This window comes from Vigna radiata, unplaced genomic scaffold, assembly GCF_000741045.1.
Source record: "Vigna radiata var. radiata cultivar VC1973A unplaced genomic scaffold, Vradiata_ver6 scaffold_194, whole genome shotgun sequence".
Classification (NCBI taxonomy): domain Eukaryota; kingdom Viridiplantae; phylum Streptophyta; class Magnoliopsida; order Fabales; family Fabaceae; genus Vigna; species Vigna radiata.
In genome coordinates this window covers 242306-261107 of record NW_014542196.1, presented here as the reverse complement: position 1 = coordinate 261107, position 18802 = coordinate 242306, and the positions used below count along the sequence as shown (strand labels likewise).

At 28.3% G+C, this 18802-nt stretch overlaps 1 protein-coding gene across 1 annotated transcript; it reads right to left on the bottom strand.

Moving 5' to 3' along the window:
* Window positions 1–1199: 1199 nt before the first annotated feature.
* LOC106779374 (MADS-box protein SOC1) lies at window positions 1200–17991 on the bottom strand. Its single transcript, XM_014667466.2, has 9 exons — window positions 17429–17991; window positions 17110–17183; window positions 16821–17014; window positions 4187–4271; window positions 2736–2797; window positions 2540–2639; window positions 2404–2445; window positions 2001–2060; window positions 1200–1762 (listed from the first exon to the last, which is right to left on the bottom strand). The coding sequence occupies exons 3-9, from the start codon at window positions 17000–17002 to the stop codon at window positions 1613–1615; spliced, it is 681 nt and encodes a 226-aa protein (XP_014522952.1). The 5' UTR covers window positions 17003–17014; window positions 17110–17183; window positions 17429–17991; the 3' UTR covers window positions 1200–1612.
* Window positions 17992–18802: the final 811 nt, after the last annotated feature.

Below are 18802 nucleotides of genomic sequence, written 5' to 3'. Positions count from 1 at the left end.
AGGAAGTAATGAATGTCTATGCATTATATTTAAATGCATGCCCTATGTTTGTTTTAGAGACTTTTTGTGATAAAATAGTTACCGATGATACAGTTTCTCTACGAAATTCGTTACACTAATCGCTATTCAATGTTTGTCACAAAGTTTACAATTTTATTGTAAAATTCAATGTAATTTCTGATTGAATTGATGTTCATCATCAATTGTCACCACAAAATATTGTTATTTTAAAATACAGTAAATACAACTTCACTTTTGAAGAATTTTGTTTTGTCCAAATGAGATTTAGTTGAAGAGGTAGGATAATAATTAAAATCCACTTAATTTTATTTCTAAAGTAAACTTTGGACCCATTTTTATCATATAAAGAGACTAGAGAGAAAATATACTTCTAAACTAATCAAGAGAGAAGGGGTCACTACTCCAAGTGAGCAAACTTGTAAATCTGAAATGTTGTCCAAAAACATGTAACAAGGATGTATTCAAGTGAAATTCCTTTTTGGTAGATGTAGAAAAAAAAAAGGTAATTAATAGTATAAAAGTAGTTTTTAAGTTTAATTCAACTGCACTTGAATGGATTTGGGGAAGAGTGATTGGATGGATTTAAAAGGATTTGAAAGTAAATTTTTTATTGTTTATTTAAATAGATTTGAATGTAAGTGAGAGTGAATTTGGAAGTAAAACAAATTTTACTTCCAAATCTACTTTACTTCCAAATCTACTCTCACTTGTCTCCAAATCCCTTCAAATAAACAACAAAAAATTTACCTTCAAAGCCTCTCAAATCCATTCAATTACTTTCCAAAATCCATTCAAATGAATAAAGAGTTAATTCAATGGCAAGGTTCTAATATCATTGTTATAAAAATGTTAACCCGATGATACAAGATCCAGAATTTCTTAACAAAGATTCATTTGAATTACCAACAAAATGTTGTTGGTATGAGGATCTTAATAATAGATTTGTAGGTATCCCTCTAAGTACTTTTGGATGGAGTCATAAGATTTCTTCGAAATTGGAGCTTGAGCTTCAGTGGACAAAAGGGGCTTTAACCTCAAGGTCAAGGTCAAATCTCATAATTTTATCAGTAGAATAATTTCAAATGGCATTAGCTAACCAAAACCCTCAAACTACAATTCTAATATGTGCAGAAAATTTTATTTTGTTCTTCATCATTATACCATATAAGAAGACTAATTGATGAAGGAAAGTCATGCATTTAACAACCTTACAACTGGTGAGTTCAAAATATATAAGTATGAATACAAAGGGTCATTTAGCCCATAGAAATCACTCCCACAACAAGTTACCACTATCACTTAAAATAATATATCATCCTACAACATCCTTCCAATATTTTTCTTCATTCTTCATAAAGAAAGTATCAAATAGAAATGCAAAAACATTTAGCACTTTTGAAACACCAAAAATATTAATACTTTCTTCATGTGATTGATAATTAGAAGGATTATCAGAAAGATATTGTAAGAAGATTTAGAATTATTCTATTATTCTCTTTTCAAGAGCATCTAGGATACATATACATTGAGGATATAATTAGACCTTACCCTTATTTCAATTTTGCACAGCCAGAGATTAAACAATCTTCTACTAGACCTGATGAGAGAGCCCTTTTGTTCTTGTATCTGGAAGTCCAATGAACAATTCAGTCACCACATCTGAACTTGGGCTACTTTCTGCACAGTTTTGTGGTTGATTTTCATTCTGATCCTTTGTTGCTAGCTCTAGATGCATGCCATGCTGCACAAAATTTCTGTTTTATGATACTTTCGCATATCCAACAAGATATCCAAACTATGGGGATTGTTTCATGTATTAATTTCACCTCAAAAACTTTAAGTTCATTTGGGAAAATATTTTATATTTTCATTGATAATCACAAAAATAATCATGTTATTCTATTTTTGTTACCATTTTAAGAATAGAAAAAAAAATTCTTAAATTAAACCTATTCTTCCAAATTTTGCAGTGACTTTACCTTCTCAGCTAGCCTTACATTTTCAGCGAGCTTGGCATTTTCATCTACTAGGGCTTTTTCCTGAATAAAATTACAAACACTTTAGTCAGAATCTCTTTGATGTAATTCTTACAGGGTATTTTTTCAAGCTTTCTGAATAATACAGAATAGTGATGTTTCTAAGACAAACCTTCAGCTTCATAATTGGTCACAAATATGCTTCTAAGTGCATTTTTGGTTTAACTATACAGATTTCAACACAAAATCACACGTTTGAAGCCATAAATTGAAATAAAAAGTACTTTTAATCTTTCTCAACCACAGAAAAATCCATTTTTTCACTTCACAAAGCTGTAATTACAAATGCAGTGATACAAAACAGGCTATAACTTGAAACCATTTTGAAGAAATGCAGACATGTTACCTTTTCTTTCAGCTGCTCAATTTGTTCCCTGAAAAGCTGGAGCTGAAGAACGAAAGTAGAGATTTTTAAATATCTATTATAACTTTTAAAGAAATTTTAATAGTAAAAATGATACATGCTTGTTAATCATGCTAACCTTTCTTGCTCGAACGTTACTTATACTCTTCTCCAACTGTTGTTCTATCCGTAGCAATTCCTCAACGGAGCAAGACCCCAAACCTTCTCCCAAGAATTTCCTGAAGGAATGAAATCACAAATGCATCATGTTCTTCCACTGTGAGTGAGTGAAAGTAAACAATTTGTCAACGTGAATAGAATTTTTAAATCTTCACCGTTTTGCAGCTTCAAGAAGTTCAATCTTCTTCATCATGTTTGCTGCTTCTTGCTTCAGATCCTGCCAAGTTATTCAAATCTCAGCACTTTAAGTTGAAAGAGTGTTATGATAAGCAAATACAGTAATCAAGTAGAATTAACCTCTGCAAAGTATATACATACATATATATTTACACGAAGAACCTACAAAACCGGGGCGACTAACTTAATTCTACAAAACCGGCTTGTAAGTTGAGGTTTGCACTTCACTTATATATTATAAATTGGTCTTATCTCTAATCGATGTAGAAATTCCAACATTATATCTCATGAATATATGTGAAATGAATTTAGAAATAATTGCATCAAGATATAACTAACAAATTTGCTGAATGGTTTGTGTTACTATTATAACCATAACCCTCATTTTCTCTTCCCTCTGTTGCAAAATCTCCTCACTTTTTTGCATTTTCTCCTTCGTTATGTGTCTTCATGAGTACAAAAGTGGAGATTTTTAGTTGTGGCTGTGTAAGAAAATGATAATGAGAAGAATGTTTGGTAGATTTTTCTGATGGGTTCTTATAATTAACCTTACCATTTCTTCTTTCTAATGGTTAGCTGAATAGGGTTCTCCAAAGTTGAAAGTGCATAACTTACACTTTTTAATGACCATTTTCATTATTATTTCTTTTGTTGGAGGAACAAAGTTCTTAATTAAGATATGAAATATTATTATGTGGGCTATCGGTAATTATCTTAATTAATATCACTTTTTCATTCAACTTGTAGTTCTATAGCTTTTATATACTATTGTTTTGAGTCATACGTTTTATTGGTTGATTTTTGAGACCTTGTTTATTTGAGTGGATTTTAGAGAGAGTAATTGAGAGCATTTGAGAAGATTTGAAGATAATTTTTTTTTGTTTATTTGAATAGATTTGGAGATAAGTGAGAGCAGATTTGGAAGTAAAATTTGTGAGAATTAATGTAAGACTTAATTTATATGACAGATTAAGGAAATTTGCTTCCAAATTCACTCTCACTTACCTCAAAATCTATTCAAATAAACAACAAAAAAATATATCATCAAATCCTCTCAGTTACTCTCCTCCAAATCCACTCAAGTGAACAAGACCTGAAGAAAACTTTGATGGTTGGACACTGTCTTTTGAACAACATGGTTAAGACCTCATGAATGTTTTGAGATTGATGGATTCAAATTGATGGTTATTTTAAGGAAATCCATGATAGTTCTATGTTAGAGTTATTGTTGGAAATCCTACATCAACTAGAGATAAAACTAATTTATAATATATAAGTAGAATACAAACATCATTTTCTACACTGATTTTGTAGGATTGAGTTAGACTTAAAGTAAAAAACCGATAAAAGTAAAAGCATAGACAATTAATGATGAGAAAAATCGTATAAGAAAGAATGTAAATAGCAGATAAGGAAGTTGTTAATTAACCTGCATGTTTTGTTCAAGTGATCTGAATGTAGTTGAGGTTTCACTTTTGGTATGTCTGCGGTAACGTTCTATTGACTGCTGCATGCTGTATCATGACAAACACATAATCAATATCTTCCAAGGCTATGTTCTGTTTCAAAACAAGCTAAGAAAATTAAAAGAGTAAAATTTTCTAGTACTTATGATTTCAATGCTATATAAATACTTGAAACAAATAAAGATCAGACAGAAAAGTGACAAAATCATTAACTTTCATTGATATCATACTTCAAGTGAGCTTTTCTATTATTTAAAAAGTTCAATCCACCATTTATAATAGTTCTCTATATATGTTATCTATAATTTTATATTAAGGGCATTCTCCTGAGACTTTTAAAAGATTTTTTTATAGAAAAAAAATATTGTATTCACATTCAATCAAGATTTTTAAACAATAAAAAAATATAATATTTCACACGACTCTGAGGATTTATTTTTTAAATTAACAAAATACATTGCAATTCAAATTAGATTTTAAAAGATTAAATAAATTATTTGATATTTAAAATCATACAAGTTTTATAGTAGATTATTTGTGAGACTATCTCACCTAAATATGAGATTTTTCTAAATTTATTGAGACTTTTTCTCAATCTTAGATATGATAATAATATAATTCTTTTGTCCTATTTTCAAGCATATTTTGACACCATAAATCGTAGCTCTTTCTATTAAAAAGGCCTTTCAATAAAAGTTAATTAAAAAAGTTAGGGGTATAAGGTTTAAAATTGATTCTTCCAAAAAATTAATAATTCTTGTGAATGGTATTATGATATCTATTTAAAAACTACTGCAAATTTCTTTTTCTATAACCAAATTTTACAACGAGTATCCATAAATGTTTTCTAAAAAGTTATAAAATAAAAAACAAACCAAATTATTTTTCATTCTTTGAACAATCAAGAGTTGTAAATATCATTATGGATTTATACATTAAAAAGTTGTTAAAAATAAATACTTTAACCATTTCTATTATTTTGTCAAAGTAATAAATTTCCTATTAAATCAGTATACAAATCTTTCTACTCCAAATTATCGATTAATTTAGATTATAACTTTAAATACAATATAAGAATAGAATAAACTAAAATCAATTAGTTCTAATATTTTGTATTGGTTTTACACTTTTAAATTCAAACCTTATCATTTATTTGTATTCATGTTTACTAATTTTGTTAGTTATTTCATAATTTCTTATTCAGTAAATTCAGTTTACTATTACTAAATTCAAACCGTATCATTTATTTGCATTAATTCTTATTGATGGTGATAGTCATTTTGTAATTTCTTACTTAAAACTCAGTTTACTTTTTGGAGACAATGAATGCTTAATTTTTTATTAGAAATTTAACATTTTATATATACGTCAAAACAATTTATTGTTTTCATTAATGACCTATAAATCTACAATCGAACTTTGTTTGTACCTATTAACACTAATTGTGACTTAATCATTTTACGGAATTTTACATGATAGAATAATAGATAGAAATACATTTACTGGAAAAAGGAATATGTGTGTGTGTGTGTATATATATATATATATATATATATATATATATATATATATATATATATATATATATATATATATATATATATATATATATTATAAATACTTAAAATTCTTTAATTGTTAGGAAATTCATAAAATCCTTTCAAATTCTATAATTTAATATTATAAAATCCTTTTAATAATTTTGTTTTTAAATTGCTATATTATTATAAATTATCTTAAAATTCAAATGACCTTTAAAAAAAAAAGAAAAAATCTTTTGTAATCTTAGTTAAATTACAACCTAAATTTGAAGTTCTGTATTCTTAATTCAACTTCTCCTATATCTTACTCTAAGACATGTTAGCAACTTCTAAAGATTTTAAACTTCTAAATTTGAAGATTCTAAATTTCTCTTTAAACTTTTATACAACCATATGTGTGTGTTTAAATTGTTGGTGTCAATTAATACCATCTAGGAAAATAAATATTTAATATTAGTTTGATGTTAATCTAGGTAGGATTTCAATTATTGTAGTGAGGTAAAAACAATTTAATTTACGTTGAGGAAAAAAAAAGAAAGTGGGTTTTTTTACAAGAGTAACTCAAAATGGTTACTATAATTTTTATTTTTTATGTTTGGTGTTCTCTATATTTTTATCTTTATTGTGTATATAGATTTCAGGGGAACAATAAATAATTTGAATAGTATTTTTTAATGATTTAGGTTTGAAGAGATTATAAATTTTAATACTATACATGATTTGTTATGCAGATAGAGTGTTGCTTTTGTAATGTTAGTTAAGATCCAAATTGTCTTCTATGTATATTTGTATTTTTTTTTTTATACTTTTGTGCACGAGTTGAAGTATATATGATGTCTTATTCTTTTATTTCATAATTAGTTATTCCTAATTAAAAAATATATTATGTTTTTTTACTTCATACATTCATGAGCTCACGTTGATATAACTTGACTTTGTTATAAAACATTTGTTTAATACTTCTTTCACAGTGTAATCATCTTCCTATAGGCGATGGGAGAAGATTCTGTAAAGAGATTAAAAAACAATGAAATTTGAGTCCATTTCATATAAGATATTTGACAATATCTTCAAGAAAAAACTTTAAAACAATAGATTTATGTGACTTATTTTTTTAAATGTGAATCAAACTCACTTAATTAATTGATTAAACTAGTTCGAATTAAGTTAAAGATGAATTGACTGATAACCTATTAATATGTATTATTTTTTATCATTTTTTAGAAGTTTTTTATAATAATTATTTAATATTTATAATTACGTAGATTGAGAAATTGATTTTCTTAAAGATTAAAATGTAATTCAATAATATTTTAATAGTTTGAATGTTTAATTTATTTATTTGTTTTCCAACTACTATCTATTTTTATAATAATATTTGATTAAATAGGTGAGTACTTTAATTATACTCATCCGGTGGTGAACCAACCTCTAAATTAGCTTCCTTTGACATTTTTATTCACATAAAAACTGATATTATTTTCAAGCCAAAACTTTAAGACAATAAATTTGTATCTTATAGGATGATGATCAACTTTTTCATCTCTATCTAAAGTGAGATTTTAACTTATACTTAAATTTCTAATAAAATGTAAGATTAATAACAACTTAGAATATATTTAGTTTTGAATAATAATTTCATATTCTCAAATAAATATAAGTGTATATTAATGGGGTGAATTTCTCTTGTTCTCATCTCTTCTTTGGTTAAACTATAAGTGTTTTGTTTGAAAGCTACTGAAAGCATAAACTACGGATCAAACAATGTTAGAAAGGAACTACATGTGTTCCTCTGCCTACATAAACTTTTAATGCTAGTTATTAATGACTGTAAGTTAATTATAAGATATACTGAAGAATCATTGTCCATAATTTAACAATCATGTGCTACATATAAGGATATATAAAAGCAGAAAAAAGAAGTACAAATCCATCAGTGATGAAGATTTTTAAAAGTTAAACCAAGGATTAATTGCATAATTCAACCAAAGAATAATGAAAGCTTCTCAAAATACCTTCCTATTGAAAGCCAGAAACCCTAATCATAAAAATGAGAAAGGGAACATACTTTTTTTAACCCTATCACAATTTTTTCAATCTCCCAAATTACAAAAATCATGTTTCGGTAGCTCCTAGTGAATGACTATTTTACTATCTTAAATATATTAAATTATTAGATATAATAAATAAATATATTATTTTTATCATTTATCTTTAATTAGTTTGTTGTTATTATAAATAAGTTACGAGACACAAGCGGATAAAAAGTCAAATTTTTGTTAGGAAACAGATAAATAAATATTTAGTAACTAAGCTCATAACTCATGTTCTGCAAGTGAGATCAGAATTGAAATTTCTGTCTAGAATGAAACTTAAGTTTTATAGAAATGATGTTGCAAAGTTCATCATTTATAATGGAACCTTTGTTCACATTCTATGTGTAACTAATTTTGTAGTTAAGGAATGAGTAAATGTCGATGTTAATTATTAATTAATGCCAATGTTCCTATGATTTTTTTGACTATTCATGAGAGACGTGATAAATCTCTAAAGGAAATTGATAAATTGGAGCAAGGATTCAAGATAAAACCTCATTCTCAAGCTTAATAGTTTTTCTAATTTCGGATTTTTAAGGAATTTAGGTTTCTAGTCGAGAGAAAGTTTATGTATTTAAACTTCAATCACATTTAATCTAATCTTCAATTTAATTCTTTTAATTTGAATATTAATGAACGTTTAAGGGCCCTTAGGTGAAGGTTAGGGAAAATCATATTCTAATGTCTCATTTTTTTTTCTTTCTTTTTATAAAAGTTGGAGTACTAATTCCCAAAGAGAAAACTGACAACTATGATAAGAATGAGTTTTGCTTAATATTCTTTTATGATTCTATTATTGCTTTGTGTGGATGATGAGTATTATTTAGTTTCTTGTTCATAATAATTGTTGGAAGTCCCACATCGACTAGAGATAAGGCATGTGCAAACCTCACCTTACAAGCCGGTTTTGTGGGGTTGAGTTAGGCCTAAAACTCACTTCTGACAATAATAATGATTAAATTTAACCTTTCAAGATTTAGCTCATATGAAGTTAAGTTTGTTTCTTGTCAAATTATCATTTTTCAAAGTTAAATTCAACTTGAGAGTAAAATGTTTACAAAAGTATATATTTTTTTAATCAATAATAATTAATAGATATGGAGTATTTAGAATCTCCAACCTTTTTACATACCTACTTTTACATAAACAAAGGCAATTAAAAGGAATATACAAGTAAATAAGAACAACAACACAAACAATTACATTTTTATTAGTCTTTATGCATTCAAATGAATTAATGTAATGATAGGGTGAATGAAAAGAAACCAAAATCCTCCCTTTTTTAAAGGGAAACTATGATTGCCAAATGAAAAGAAAGATTGATTTCTAGAACATAATTCAAAAGTTTTCTTCTTTTTCTTTTTTACTTATTTTCAATTTATTTATTTTTCTCTATCCTCATTCATCCGACCAAACACATACAAGGTTTCTTTCTGGAGTGTCTTGTGACAATTCTTCATGATAGGCAAAACCCTAGACTGATCAAGGATTGTTGAAAAGTACTTCATAGAAGCTATTATAGTGTTATCACAAACCAAAACTTAGCCAAGGTTTAAGTTGTAGGACATGTCTATTTGAAACTTCATAGACATGTTCTGTAAAATAAATTAAATTCTTCTAATAAAAATGATTTACAGAATACATCTACTTATAAGTTTAGAAATATGTCATCTAACATTAGTTTTGTCAAATGTTTATTCAAATCTTCAATAAAGTAAAATACTTTTGCTAGTAAAATCTTTATAAGTTACACAGCTTTTAAAAGTGTATTTATGGTGCTTCATTAAGTGTATCATTGTTTTATTGTACTTATTTTAGTTGAAGTTTTTCTCTCCTTTCCTTCATTACTCTTATAGTTTCTTGAAATGTGCAACAAATTCTAACACAGAAAGCCATGAACTATGCTGTTATAAGTTATTTTAGTATTAAAATTCAACTTAGTTTTGCTTGTTCCAATGTAAATCACTAGCATAGATAGCCATATATATTGATGAACTATATATAAATTAAGTTGGTTATGCTTTTAGGTTTGTATTAGACTAAATGAACTAAATCAAGTGGCAATCTAGAGGAATTCTTTGTCATATAAAACCTTTTAAATAGGGAATTTAAAACATATAATTAGTACTATAAATAGTTATCATTACACCAAATAAGATGTGACAAAAATATACACAATATATATTAACTACTAATATTACAAGTTTTAGAAACTTTAGATCCATGATTTATCTTTCATTTTCACAATTAAATTATCTGGTTTAAAAGAGAGAGAGAGAGAGAGAGAGAGAGAGAGGAGAAGAAAATGGTAGAACACCCTTTATTATTTTTAATCTTTCTATTTTTCACTTATTTCTAATCTACCAAACAATTAAACAAAGATTTATTTCTTATTTATTTATCTTCCCTCATCTTATTATTTCTTCTTTATTTTGATGATTTATCTTTCTTTCAACCAACGGCAAACCTTTAAGTACATTTAGAAAAGCACTTTCTACTTTTTATCAGCAAAAGAAGAAACCTAGTCACTGAATTCACTACACTAAGGGAACTCCAATAGAAATAAATATATAGAGATAAAAAAAAAAAAAAAAAAACCCAGCTAATAAACTACATGAAAACAACCTATAATAAGACTCAAACAAGCTATACGACTATAAAACTATTGCAGAAAGGGTGTCCGAATCAATAGTTTTTCAACTACAACCATTAAGAGGAAACCTTTTTTTCAACCCTATATACCAGGACAATAATGTGTTGGTTTTCATACCGTGATAGAAGCTTTTAGTTTGTGATAATTAGCATTATTATTATTTTTATTTTTTTATTTTTATTTTTATTATTATTTTTTAGAAAACTAAGGTTTTTATAACATGTTAAGTGTAAGTGATTATTGATATTTTAAATTTAATAGTCTGATTATGTAAAGAAAGAAAATAGGGGAAAAATTGTCTTATTAATTTTGAATAAAATATGAGAAATATATACAAGAGAAAGAACCTATAATTCTGCTATTTTATCTCTATAAATATTCTATAATAATGTAACATTATTATTGTAATTATTCTATAATAATGTAACATTATTACTCCAAATCACTTATAATAATAACAATATATTCTCTCAATAATCTCTCGGGATAAGATTTATTTTCTAACACTCCCCTTCAAGTTGGAGCATACAGATTGTATGGACAAAGCTTGGAATACATAAACTCAATTTGAAATATGTAATTTGTCTTCAAGAGTGTCATCGACGCACCGTCATTTTCGCTGTTCACCACTATTGATGAACAACAAATTGCAAGAACAAATGAAGGGCCTGCAACAACAAACTGCATTGGAAAACAGCAACAGACTTGCAGGGATTACACTATCCTGCAGCGGCTGGAATTAAAAGGCTAATAGCCACAAACCTGTAGGGACTTAATCACCCTAAATAGTAACAAAACTTCAAGGGACTTAACTGCCCTAAACAGCAACAAGCCTTCCGGAAACATCTGTCCTCCAGAGGCAAACAACAACAGACTTGCAGGGACTACACTACCCTGCAGCGGTTGGAATTAAAAGGCTAACAGCCAAAAACCTGTAGGGACTTAATCACCCTAAACAGTAACAAACCTTCAAGGGACTTAATTGTCCTGAAAATATGGGAGGCCTTCAGGAAACGACTGTCCTGCAGAGGCAAACAATAACAAACCTTCAGGGACTTCACTGCCCTAAGTAGCAACAAAACTTCAAGGGACTTAACTGCCCTGAACATAAGGGAGGCCTTCAGAATTGAGAAGAAGATAGCAGAAGTAATAGAGGTAAGACTAGGTGTTGGTGCATTGGTGGCACAAGTGGCGGAGACGATGGCCGTGAAAGTGGTCGACGACGGTGGCCAGCGACAGTGGTCGGAGAAGGTGGCCGGATGGCAACACCGAACATATGCGAGACAAAAACAAGAGATTGCCCATTGAAGTATAAAAGCACATGTTGAAAGGGGACCGTCGGTGGCGACGGCCACCAACAGCAACAAAGACAAAGTAGAAAAGGATCAGAAAACCTGCTCTGATACCATGTAAAGAAAGAAAATAGGGAAAAAATTGTCTTAATAAAATATGAGAAATATATACAAGATAAAGAATCTATAATTATGCTATTTTATCCATATAAATATTCTATAATAATGTAACATTATTATTGTAATTATTCTATAATAATGTAACATTATTACTCCAAATCACCTATAATAATAACAATATATTCTCTCAATAATCTCGGGATAAGATTTATTTTCTAACATATTATAATCTCTTATACTGTTTTGAATATTGAAACAATAAAATAAAAATCATGTCATTTTATCCCGAGTTTTGAAACTACAAGTAGAATTTTCTTTTATTGTATAATCAGGAACTAGAAGTTATTTGATAGGTTGACTTCAGTTTTTCTTAAATTTATAATTATGTTTTACCATGAGATGAAAATGTTTAAATTTAAGGTATTTTGTTAATTGATATTATCATTATTTTTATTTTTATCTTTTATTGTTTTTTTTATTATTAGAGAATTAAGGTTTCTATTTAATAAATTAAGAAATAGAGATATTTAGTTCTTATTTATGAAAATATTGTACAAATAACTAGAAATTACTGAAAAATGAAAACTATTTCAACAAAATCAATTGTCAACATATTTAGTTATTTCAATTAAAAAAATCAAATATAAATTTCAAGTCCAGTTCAATTCAAACAAACTTGTTTATAGATCCTATAAATAGGAGGTTTGATAAAATTAGAAAACACATCTTGGAGTCTTGGAGTATAAGAAACTAACTTTAAGATATATAGGAGAAAGGATATTTTTTAGGCTGGAGGCATTCACCATTAATCTTTTTCTAATGTTCACGTCGAATAGAAATAATTAACTTCCTTATTCACATGAGTTGGACATAATGTATTTTCAATTTTTGGTTTTTACTATTTAATATATTTCTTTTCCATTACTATTAGATTATTTCTCAATCTTAACTGCATAAATTGATTGATTTCATATTTATATATATCTTAGTATAACACCATTCGAAACCTAGACTATAATAAAATAACGAATTCATTAAACATCTAACATGGTCATTTATAACATCAGAATATTGAACTTAATACAAACCTATAATAAAAATTGATAAGACATTAGAGTTTGTATCATTAAAATATAAATTAGTGGTTAAAACATTAATTAGTGCTTGTGGTATAAAGACTAGAATAGGAATTAAAAATATATTATTTATTGTTTTTCATATTGATTTGATATATAAAATTTAACTTTTGTGAAATCTTTACCATTTATTTCATTAAATCAATTTAATTATTTTTTAATTAAAAATTAATATTTTTTTTATTACTTCAAATATTCCTTAATCTTAATCAGTGAATGAATATAAGTTTTCTAAATAATGCAAGTTTTTATGGAAAATAATATCTACACTTATTCACGTTATTTGCTACTATGTAGGACCTCTATTGAAGATGTTAAGATATTCACTTTTATGAGGGTGAAGGACAATTCCATCTGCAAACTATAATAGAAATGCAGTTACAGTATTCGAGGGTTTAAGTGTTAAAGCTGAACTATTGCATTTAATTAAACAAAAATATTATTTTTATATACCTAAAATTTTAACATTAATTTGACATTACTTTTTTCTAGTTTTTACTTTTTTTTTCATAAAAAAATATAAAACTTTACATTTTTATTATATTTTACCTTTGTATTATATGTTAAATGAATATAAAAATATGTTATGGTACTATTACACTTAATTAAATAACGGTGTAACGGTGGTTGATTTCATAGTACTGTTTTTTTTTCTTCTCTCTCAGGTATATTTACAAGAAAAGAAACAAAAAGAGTAAAAGTAGAGTATCAATAAACTAAAAAAATAAACTTTATTGTTTAGTTTTTTTAGTTTAATAGAAATAAGTAAAATGAATAAATAGAAATTTTCTATCTCCTCTCTAAACCAAACCATCGAAATTAATTATCTCTTCCTTTCCTCTACTTCCTACCAAACTATGAGATATTATTGTCAATTTTCTTAAGAGAATGTCAAACATTTATACAAGAAATTGTGAACATATTTTATTTTGTGTTTTACTTTAACAGTTGTCTTTTATAATCAGAATCAAAGTAAAAATAAAGTAAACTTTTTATTAGATACAAATATAAAACATTTTCCTTAACTTGAATATAGTGCTAGAGTCTTAGTACTTTAAAAACCCTTTAATAATTTTCATGAGAGAAAAATGTTGATGTTCTTTTAGTTGATAAATTTTATTAAATTAAATGCTTCAAAATAAAAGACTGAAAGAAATCTCTAGGACACCTATTTTCTTATAGGGATAAAAGAAACCCTAGTCTTTTGAGGTTGAAGAAATTAAGTTGTAGTTCATTTTACTTTTACTAATATAGTTTACTCATTTCAATTTGTTGAGTAAAGAAGGAAGTTGTTTTATCTGTACTGAGTAAATAAGGAACAAACTGCATAGAAAAAACATAACACATAAGCCTATGTATAACTTTTTCCATATTTCAGTTGCCAAATTTTGAAACCTTTCAACATGTTTTGTAAATGCTGCAAAAAGAAGACAGAAGGAGAATATAAAATTCAAAGACTAACTTCTTAAGGAAAGAAAAATGGTTGTAAGTATAACAGTAAAGAAAATGCAAAACAAATGTTTGTAAACAATTTATAAGGAACATAGAAACATAGAAGTGAATGTAAGCTTTAACTAAAGAAAAGATTTTAGTATTTGAGACATCAACCCTTACTGAGATCTTCTTTCTTGGTCCCAAATGAATGTAGCAAAATATTTTACCTTGGCAAATAGTATAATCAACTACTTTCATTCTCCTACAACAAAAGGATAACGATACTTAAACAACATTTTTTTGACAACATTTGAACATCATTTACGTATCATTCTGTAATTGATCTAAAATTACTTCACAATTAATAATAATCATCATAAACACCACCATGGACCAATCACAGAATAATACGTAGATGATGTTAAAGTGTTGTCAAAAAAATGTTGTCTAAGTATCATTATCTACAACAAAAAAGTTTGAGCTATACAACATCTAGAGAGTTTAAGTCATATACTCATTAATAGCATAATTTGCTAGGTTTATAGAAGCTTTTGTTTGGAATGATAATTTAAAAGTTCGTGATGATAACTAGTAACTTAAGGAAAAAAAATAGTGATCCAAAAGATATATGAATATGCATCGTTTTCCCTGGTGCAAAAAGATGTAAAATTTTGTTAGGCATAAGAAGTTCCGTTTTCAATTGATATTTCTCATTGTTCCTGTAAGAAGGAACAGAAGAAATACTGATAAGTTCATCTGAATACATGTCTTCTCACATCATTCTGTGTTACAGTAAATTTTTCATTTTGTTTAATTTCCTTAGCTTTTCAGAAAGGGTTGATTAGGGGAGACAAACACTGCCACTATACCCCTCTGTCCCCCTCAAAAAAGGAAAAACAGACACAAATGAACAGTACTAAAAAATTAAATTTCAGAAAACCACATGAATAAAATTGTAGGAACAAGCATAGCAAAGTTTTATGTTCATATATAAGTCTCTTCCTGTTGTTTGTTAACTCTTTCTCCTAAGTCAGTTTGCAGAAACTCAATTATTTTATGCAGCATTTCATTATGCTTTCTAAGCATTCACCCTTAACTTAGTTTGTTATAGGAAATGTTAAAACTGTGCAATTTTCAAGTGTTCCATCAAAGAGAAGCTCCAAGTTTGAATTCCAACTAGAAAATCTTCTTGTTTACATCACTTAAGGCTATATATGACTCTTAGATTGTTGATTGGGACTTGATTACTAAATAGACTAGATCTTATGTTCAACATTTGCAGTTTGAAATAAACAAATACATATATAAGAGGGCTATAATAATTCATATAATGTTAGTATTTAATGTTATGAATGCACCTGCACGATGATTCATACAAAAAAGAAAAACTTTCTATATATGCATAGATTCTTCTTCCAAGAATAATAATATACACCTTAGAATGTGTGAACTCGTTATACTAAACCACACTGCACATTATTTCATGGAGCAACACTAGCTTCTTGCAGATAGAGTTGCATTTTCCTTTTCTTTATTTTTGGAACACCACATTAAGGTTTTTCCTCACTTTGTTCGATGATAAAAAGTAGGGTCGACCCTACTGTTAATTCTAAATAAAATACTTATTGATCAGTTGATATTACAGGAGGAATCAAATCATGGTTATGTGGTAGTACTGCACAAGAATATCTTTATCTCTCTCTCTCTCTCCATCCCATGAATATTGTAAATGTCAGTTTTCAGTACATATGATACATCAGAAATCACTACCCTACATGTACAAGCTCATTCTTTGCCCGTTACTGAGGGAACAAGGTTCCTCTATTCATTCCACCAACCTTTGGTTGAGGAGGTTTGAAGCATTGCTTCATTATGTTAAGCTCTAAACAAGTTCATTGAAGATGTCAAACATTGCCAACTACAATCAGTTTTGTCTCTTAATGTCAAGTATAGACAATCACGGACACACCATTTCTCTTTTCTTCTTCTTTCAAACTATAGTCCCTCTCTTCTTTCTAGGGTGTAGGTTCATGCATTTTTTCAAGTTTTTTACAAAAATATCTTTGCTTAGCTCCCATAATCCACCCCAAAAGTACAGATAACGAATAAAACCAGACCTATATGCAGTGTCCAACACTATGTATTTGTGTTTAGGACAGCTACATAACAGTATATACACGCATATGTATCTTATAGGTATGCATGAAATTTACTAGCTCACAGATTAAAGTAACTGATCTTGGTTTCAAGAGGGGTGGTAAAATTACCAGAAGCAGAAGCATTGACACAAGAAAAGGGAAAGTTGAAAGAGGAGAATAGTGGTACCTGTTGCTAGCAAATTCATAGAGCTTCCCTCTTGGAGAGAAGATGATAAGAGCAACCTCAGCATCACACAGAACTGATAGCTCAAAAGCCTTCTTCAGCAACCCATTTCGCCGCTTCGAGAAAGTTACTTGCCGGCTTGTGGCGTTCTCTATACGCTTCATTTGAGTCTTTCCTCTCACCATCTCTTCTACTTTCTGCTCATACAATCATCAGTACCCCAAAATAGATATCAAACTACAAAATTACTTTCATAGACTTGAAGAAGAGAGAGTAGGCCAAGAAATCGAACCTTGTGATGTTGGAGAAATAAAAAGATTTGCAGCAGATATCAACCCTCCGAGTCAGACTTGAAGACACAGAAAGCTGTAGCAGATAGAAAAATGCAAGAGATAAGAAGTGGTATTAGTCAAAGGATTCATTAAATACCAAAAACAAAATTCTGAAGGATGGAGGTTAAGTCAAACAAAAACTAGGACAGAAACAAAATTCCTACAAACATTATCAAAAGAAAAAATGAGCAAATTCAAGATTCTTCCCAGCAAAGTATCTAGCACCAAAGAGGAAAAGGTGTTTTTTTTTTTTTTTTCTTCTGCTGCTTAGATACTCACCAGGAAGACAACGCAAGCAGGCCTCTCTGAGTAAGTAAAGGAAAAAGTTGAGCTAGGAAAAGGAAGAAGATTTGAACGAAATTGGCAAAATCAAAGGAAATCTTTGTAACAAAGAGAAGAAGCTAGGAATAGTAAAGGGTTAGATGCTAGAAAAGGAAAGGGAAAGAGAGAAAATAAGGGGGAGAATAGAAAGAAAGCAAGAAGCCCAAAAGAGAAAGCACAGAAACTGCAGATAAATAATAGAAAGAGAAGGAAAAAGTGAATGGCATTACATAATTGAGATACGTTGAAGAAAAATGAGTTGGATTTGACCTATCTTTAGCCAAGAGAGAAACCACATAGACAGAACATCTTTCCTTATTCATCCCAACACCATATTAAGAAACAAATTATTATTTTATATATCATGGTTATGGAAAATTCAAACCTCATCCCTTGCTTCATTTAGTAAAAACAATACACCAACCACCAAAAAGAAATTTCCACATTAATAAAACAATATACATGAAAATGATGCTTCCATTTTTCTATAAAGGGACATGTAAAAAAATATGCATATAAAGAACGACAGGGAAGTTCATATATATGGAAACCTTTTTATATCATTACTGCAAGCTTCAAATTGCTTCCTTGCTCGTCTTCTTTGTACTATGCATAATATAAAAAAATTATTCGATACCTTCAAAAAGTGGCTTCTGAAGATATTTTCGTTTGGGAAAGAAGATTAATAAACAATTATGCATTTACATTGCTACCCTCCAACACATGAAACACATAGTTTTTTGTGATGAAAAATGAAGTGGTATTTACGTAAAGGTGGTGAAAGAATGAAAAGTGATCTGGTTTTGGTTAATGTTTATAAATTGTAGTTATGGTAGTTTGATATTTAGGAAGTGTGAAAAGTGAGAGATGGAAAAGGAGAAAAGGAAAGTGGGGTGGTGGTGGTGGAACTGTGGTGTCACAGCATCACAGTTAAAAATAGAGAAAACGGTACAGTGTTAGAAACACGTCAACTTCGTCCGTACAACATCGTACAAAAACTGACCAATAATACCTCGAAAACAAAGAAACTTGTCATCAAAAGTAATTATGACCATTATGTAGCATTGACACACCACTCTGTTTTTTCTTTTTTTGTTTAATTTTTTTTCTTTATTTCTAATGCATATAAATGAGTCCTTCACAGTAACTGATATAAATTCGGGTTCAAAACTCGAGCAGAATTCATATTGTTTAAACAAGATTTGTTGTACCAGTACATATATAATTCGATTCTTCTCATAATTCTGAACGGTTTTTTCATTCCTTATTGTATATGTTTTTTGTCTTTAAAATTCTTTTTACGTAGTATTTAATTTGTCAGAAAAAGTATGT